Raw genomic sequence first — 6916 nt, 5'->3', positions numbered from 1 at the left:
CTTACAAGAAACAATGTCAATACCCTGGATAACAATATTCTATTGTTGACATTGTAAATGGAAAGTTGGTTGCTGTTTCTTGGAAATTAAAGACTTTCTTTGTTTAATATTCTTGGAAGCATTTTATCATCGGGTCACCTACCACAGATGGTTAACCAGGTCCAACTTGAAAGTCTCTTGTTCCATTTTTATTTTAGTATTAATTCCATGGACTTTTAGAGAGAAGACAAGTGCAACGTATGATCTGAATTTATGATCTTGGATTATTATCAGTTAATATATTCGATGGTTTTGTATTATGATAATCATAGTTAGCTCTGTCGCTAATGATGGCTAGCTCAGATGGCAAATTAGATCCCAACGTTTATTCTAAGGCTAGGGAGACGTTTGGTTTCAGGTTTGACCCATGCAAGTGGCGATATTTGGACGCGCATGTTGGGTCGTGAGTGTTAATAGCCCCCTTAAGGCCAGACCAGGTTTCATCTCGGGTTTGCCTTTGTGTAGGTTATCCTACAGTGCATAACGCGTACAAAGGTAGGCATTGCGCTATATGTGGTCCAAAAAATAAGTCAGCGCTCTTTGATAGTTTTATAAAATATTCGTTATAATATTCAGTTACTAAAAGTATACATTATAATTTGATAATTAAAGAGTCTAGCAAGTAATCTAACCTGTATGCGTCCTCACTTGGTTGAGAGATATATTTTTTATGAGACCTTAAATAATTTGGAAATTTCCACCCACCTGATTTATAACATATAATCAAGAAAACGGAATTTCCTTAAAGTCTAACGAGACCTTAAATAATTTGGAAATTTCCGCCCAACTGATTTATAACATGTAATCAAGAAAACGGAATTTCCTTAAAGTCGAACATAATTAATTAAAAACAAAGCTGAAGATACCTATAAATAATATCCATTCCGCGTTAATATCTAAACATCCTATCTTTAAACCAGAAGTCATCTTCTTCCTTTATTTATATACAATCTCATTTCTTCATTTTGCACTCACCAAATTGAAACAAACATGGCATTTAACAGTAGATGTTGGTGTATAGTCATATCAATATTAACCATCATAACCGCGGTCATCGTCGTATGCGTGTATTTCACCAACCCATCAGATCCTGCATTCACCATCAATGATTTTTACGTCTCGGCCCTCAACTTATCAGACATTTCCTCCACCACCACCGCCGCGAATCAGACCATGTTCTTTGACATGAAGCTCCATAACAAGAACAAAGCCATGGGGGCTTACTACGATCCTGTTAAGATTATCTTTTCTTACATCCCTAACATCAAGTTGACTTTTGTTGTGGCTGAATACACGGTGCCAAAGTTTTACCAACGTAATCAGAAAAGCAAGCATGTGATAGCAACGGTGACTTCCCGCGGCATAACACCGTATAACAGAACGGTGACATCTTCGGTGTTCAAGGTGGAGGTGTTAACCAAAGTGGGGTTTACAACACCTGCTAACCGTAAGAAGAGGAGGGTGAGTGTGGTGGCCAACGTTAGAGTTGGCCAAACGGGAGAAAGAGATTCAAAAAAAGGCATTAGACTCTTTGAATCCGGTGTGGGTGATGGGCTTGGAGGTTTAAGCATAAAGATATTGATGTTGATCCTTTCTACTACAACCATTTTAATAATTACCTGATGGAATGTTTGCTAAAATCTACAAGAAGCTTGAAATTTTTAACCAATCAGTGTGTATATTTAATAACTGCGTGAAGCGTATTTTGTCATTTAACTCTACTCTTTGATACATGTTACCTTTCTAATTTCCTTAAATTCAACTATGAATGGTGTGAGGATTGTTAAAAAATTTTCATTAGTATAGTTATTATTATTTTGACTATATTGTATAAATATATACTTGAAATAAATTAAACCAAAGATACACAAATACTTAGATTATAAGTATTGGATCATATGTTCTATTACTAATTATGGATAGTTATTCCAATTATCACTTAAACTTGAAATGGTGCAATGTTTGGAGACACTTCTTCGCTAACCTATATATAACACCACATTTTTCATTTGTGAACATATCATCTTGAATCTCACAATAAATTTGAAAGGGTGCAATGTTTGGAGACACCTCTTCGCTAACCTGTATATAACACCATATTTTTCATTTGTGAACATATCATCTTGAATCTCACAATAAATAGAAGTACCTTCACTCTAGTTCTAACTAGTGTGATATCCCCGCGTTACGCGGCAGGAGCTCAATCAGTAACTACAATACCAAAACTCGCTATAGCTATCGAAAGAGAGCCCAAAAAGTAAATTTGTTGTATGTCCAAAAGATATCAAATCATGTTTTACATCAATCGATTTACATGTAGCAGTGGTGGGACGTGTGACATAAAACAGGATATGCATGTGACACTTCGGGTTCTATTATTGAATTAAAGTGTTACTAAATTAATATGTTTGGTTGGATATATATGTGTGTGTATGCATGATTTATGTACAATGTGTAAATACATTAATTGAAACCAAATCCAACCGCACGGTTTAAAATATATAATGTGTGCGACCAAAGGCATCAATCATTTTGGCTGCAATCCTTAAAAACACCATGTCAGCCGACAATTAGGAAGGTTGGCATCAATCATTTTGGCTGCAATCCTTAAAAACATTCCTCCTTTCTCTCTTTAACTTTCTCTCTCTAAAAACTTTAAAAATACACCAAATCTCCTTCTGCTTCCTCGGGTCCGACGGTAGAAATATCATCTTTCAAGGACAGCTAGTGTTCGTCACTTAGAAGCTTCAGTTTCCTCTATTCTACACATTTTCACTCTCATTCAAACCGGTTAGTTTACTATCATCATAATTGATGATAATACATGGTAAAGGTGCAAGCTTGGTTGATGATTTGTATGTTAAATGGTTATACATAATTGATGATTGTTTAAGTGTTAAATGAAGAGCATGATGATTGTGATGTAACATTGCAAAAGTATGATAAATAACTCACTCAATTAAAAGCTACATTAAACACTGTTTTAAGAGGTTACGTTTGGTGAATGATTGTTTCTGTGTAAAGAGTCATTCGGTAATGGAAGGTAGATGTCATTTGCAAGATTAGGGCTTTGTGGTGATGTTAAAGTTTAGGTCTTTATGAATAAGTATGAAATCTATTTTAGAAGGAAGAAATGTGTGTATCTGTGTTTGGTTTGATAATTGAATTAGTGTTTGATTGATTGATGCATGATGAAACATTCTAAAGAATGATGAGGCTGATAAAAGGAAGAAGTGTTGATGAACATGAAGATTGTGTTTTGAATTTGTGCATTTTGATCTGCTGTGAATGGATAAATATAAATAAATTCTGTTAAAACTGTACAATCTAAGCATGTGCAACCGAGTCTGCGCACCGAACAACACGAGGCAACACATCGCACAATTGTGTGGACCACACACCTTCGTACAAGTGGTAAAGCAGAGAGTAGAACCCAATTTGCATGACCTCACACTATCAGGTGACCGCATACCTGGTAATGTGTCGCACACTCGTAAATGGACCGCACATCCTCTCTTATTAGGCCGTTATTTAACTGGGCCGCACATTCATAATATGGATCGTATGACTTATTGAACCCACACACATGTATACGATAATGGACCGCACACTTATAGACGGACCGCACACTCTCTTTTTGGGCTGTTAATTGATTTGGAATACACGCCATCATATCTTGGTCATATGGCTAACTGGACCGCACACTCTGTTTTGTAACACATACATATGCCATACTTCTGACTGTGTCTGTTATTATTTATTTGTTGTGCATGTAACAAACTTGTATACTTGAATTACTAAGTAATTATGTGATAGTGTGCAAATACGTGGATTGACTGTAAACGAAACTAACTGGAGTTGGTAATCATAATAAGACATCGTTGACCAACTATTAAAAACAAGTAAACTATTCGCCGAGCAAACCAAGGTAAGTTCACACACTTTAATAAAAGCATGCGTCCCCGGTGGTTGGGAAACGAAACAACCGACACTTTCCCAGGTTTGGGATTGCTTACTATTCCTCGTTTGGAATATGGTTAATTACTATTTATATTAGATGCAACAAGTATACTAAATGAAACTCTATCATGAAGTCCCCACTTTCTATACCGATTAGTCGTCGGTGCCTGGCAAACGGGTTATTAGTTGATAGCGCTATTTAGGTTTCACCAACCTCACACCGTGCGTGGAGAGGATCGGTCGTGAACTAATAGACCATGGCAAACTGTAAATGATGATAGACATTGACAAACGGGGCAACAACGAAACAACAGGTCGCTAAGTATTGGGTATTACGCAGTTTAGTAACTTACATATGGGGTAGCTCCCCATGGCATGTTATAAATGAGTAACTTAACAACAAACATAAGTTTTATGTAATTAAAACTAGACAACTCGTGAACTCGCCAACTTTATGTTGACACCCTATTGCATACTTTGCAGGTACTCAGTAATGGAATAGGAGCTTGCAGCTGGGGAGTGTAGTGGTCACCTTAACCCGTGTCGGGTTTTCTTATTAATAATTATGAACTTTTAAACTTTTGTTTGAACTGTTTAACTTATGCTTCCACTGTTATCTTTAAACCATGTTTTAAACTTTAACTTTGGACTTAGACATTATTGGTCACTAATTGTATTGGTGGTGATGAAAACTATTTTATTATTATGTCGTTCAATATGATTAGTGGCATGATCCTGGTCAGTTACACGCCTCGCGGTAGTACTCCGCATGTAGAAATTGAGGATGTGACAGATTGGTATCAGAACCATTGGTTATAGTGAACTCGGTTTTAAAAAGAAAAGTCTTTTTGAGAAAAAACATACTATAACCCGTTTGTACCGAGCAACTCGTAACGACACTACACTCCAAGTGTAAGGTTCAACCTTCTAGGCTTCGTGGCTCAGGCATATCTTTACGTGTTTGCTTATTTGGTGCACATGTAATGATATATGTACTAGTATACTTAGTATATGAGAAGTTGGCTATATATATATATATATATATATATATATATATATATATATATATGTATGTACTTGTGTGAAATGGTCAAACTTCCCTCTATTTTCTCACGACACTACAGTGTCTTTCTCACTCTGTGTTTCCTAGATATGAAGACAATGAATGGACGCGTATGAGGCAACATTAACATGACTCAGGATCAGCTGACAAACCTGATAAACGTCGTGGCTGAGGCTTTGGCAGCCCATCCCGAAGGTAAACTTGTCGTTCTAGGATGTTTAGATCCTACACTCGTATCGTCTTATCACTCTTAACCTTGTTCGCTTCGTTCTACGCGATAGGTCAACCTGCACCCACTCAACCTCGTTTTCGCACTTTCAAAGATTTTATAGATTGCAAACCTCTCACCTTCAATGGCACTAAAGGAGCCATAGGCCTTCTTCACTGGATCGAGAAGGTCGAATTTGTATTTGCTGTGTGTGAATGTCCTGCTACCAACTGGGTGAAATTTTCTACTGGAACGCTCGAGGGAAATGCGCTTTCTTAGTGGAATGTGCATGTTCAAATGCTCGGATTGGCGAATGCCAATCCTGTAGGACCGTGTTTCGGGACCGAAACCATGATTAGTGTGAGATCGGTTCAAGACGGGAGAGATTAGAGATGGATAAACACACTTCTTTGTATTAATCGGTAATAAAACATTACAAATCGGCCCGGTTACAAGACAACCGAACTAATACCAAAGGAGTATACATCCGGGGAGAGACCAAGTGGTGATCTCTCCCTGGTGAGGTCTCAAACCTCCTAAAATCTCCAAGTGTTTGAAATGGCAAGGGTTTTCTATTTATAGTCACACCCCTTGTCTTGCAAACACACACGGTCAACCGAATAACCCTCTCGTTTGACCACTTCAAACGAGCGGGTCTATACACGTTCGATAGACCGTTTCACTAACTATTACAAATTCAGCGTAAAATAAAACTAATATATTCGACAAGCATCGGACACAAAATCTGCATCAACAAATCCCACTCCTTGGAACGACTGATCAAGGAAGAATACTGTCACATGGATAACATCCACAAACTTGTGACTGAGTATTACGAGTTGAAAATGGTTAGTTCTGAAATCGATTCGTACACTAAGGGATCCAAGGACTATGCTGCTTTGTGTCCCAACATGTCTTAGCATGCTTATCGAAGAATCGAGCTTTATCTCAAGGGTCTGGTTCCTGATATCCAAAGTCTGGTGACTACAGCTAACCTCCCCACGATTTAGCAAGTTGTTCGTCTAGCACACCGTCTCACTAATCAAGCTGTGGAACAGGGCAAGCTGCCCAAAGGAATCAGTGCTATTGTTGACACTTCTAGAGACAACAAATGCAAATGCGATGGTAACCAGGGCAAAGATGTTACTCCCACGCAAACCCCAGCTCAGCAAAGGAAGTTCGAAAACAATAGGGGTCCTCAACAACAGGGTGGTTACCAAGGAAACCGACCCAAGTGCAACAAGTGCAATCAACACCACAAGGGGCCGTGTGAAAAGAATCGTTGCCAGCGATGCATCAAACTGGGCATACGGTTAAGGACTGTAGAAGCCCGTACCTAGCAAGGCAAAACCAGCCACAACAAGAGCAGCAGCATCAATAGGGAAACAGCCGTGGATGCTATCAGTGTGGAGCAGTGGGGCACACGAAGAAGAATTGCCCTCAACTGAAACAAAACAACAACAACCAGGGCGCTGGGAATAATAACAACAACAATGGTGGTAACGGTGCAAGAGGAAGAGCCTTTGTGATAGGCACTGGTGAAGCAAGGAATGATCCCAACGTTGTGACGAGTAAGTTCCTACTTGATGAACGTTATGTTTATGTACTTTTTGATTCTTGAGCCGATGCTTAAGTCCACGCCAACT

At 38.4% G+C, this 6916-nt stretch overlaps 1 protein-coding gene across 1 annotated transcript; it reads left to right on the top strand.

Moving 5' to 3' along the window:
• The first annotated feature begins 1029 nt into the window (after positions 1-1029).
• On the top strand, positions 1030-1662 carry LOC110924192. The gene has a single exon (XM_022168228.1). The coding sequence runs from the start codon at positions 1030-1032 to the stop codon at positions 1660-1662; it is 633 nt and encodes a 210-aa protein (XP_022023920.1).
• Positions 1663-6916: the final 5254 nt, after the last annotated feature.

This window comes from Helianthus annuus, chromosome 17, assembly GCF_002127325.2.
Source record: "Helianthus annuus cultivar XRQ/B chromosome 17, HanXRQr2.0-SUNRISE, whole genome shotgun sequence".
NCBI lineage: Eukaryota > Viridiplantae > Streptophyta > Magnoliopsida > Asterales > Asteraceae > Helianthus > Helianthus annuus.
Note: the sequence above shows the minus strand (reverse complement) of the source record. Positions and strands in the feature narration are given on the sequence as shown.

What these genes read in the sequence shown, in the direction of transcription:
- LOC110924192 (XM_022168228.1), top strand. Translation starts at nt 1,030, where the DNA reads ATGGCATTTAACAGTAGATGTTGGTGTATAGTCATATCAATATTAACC.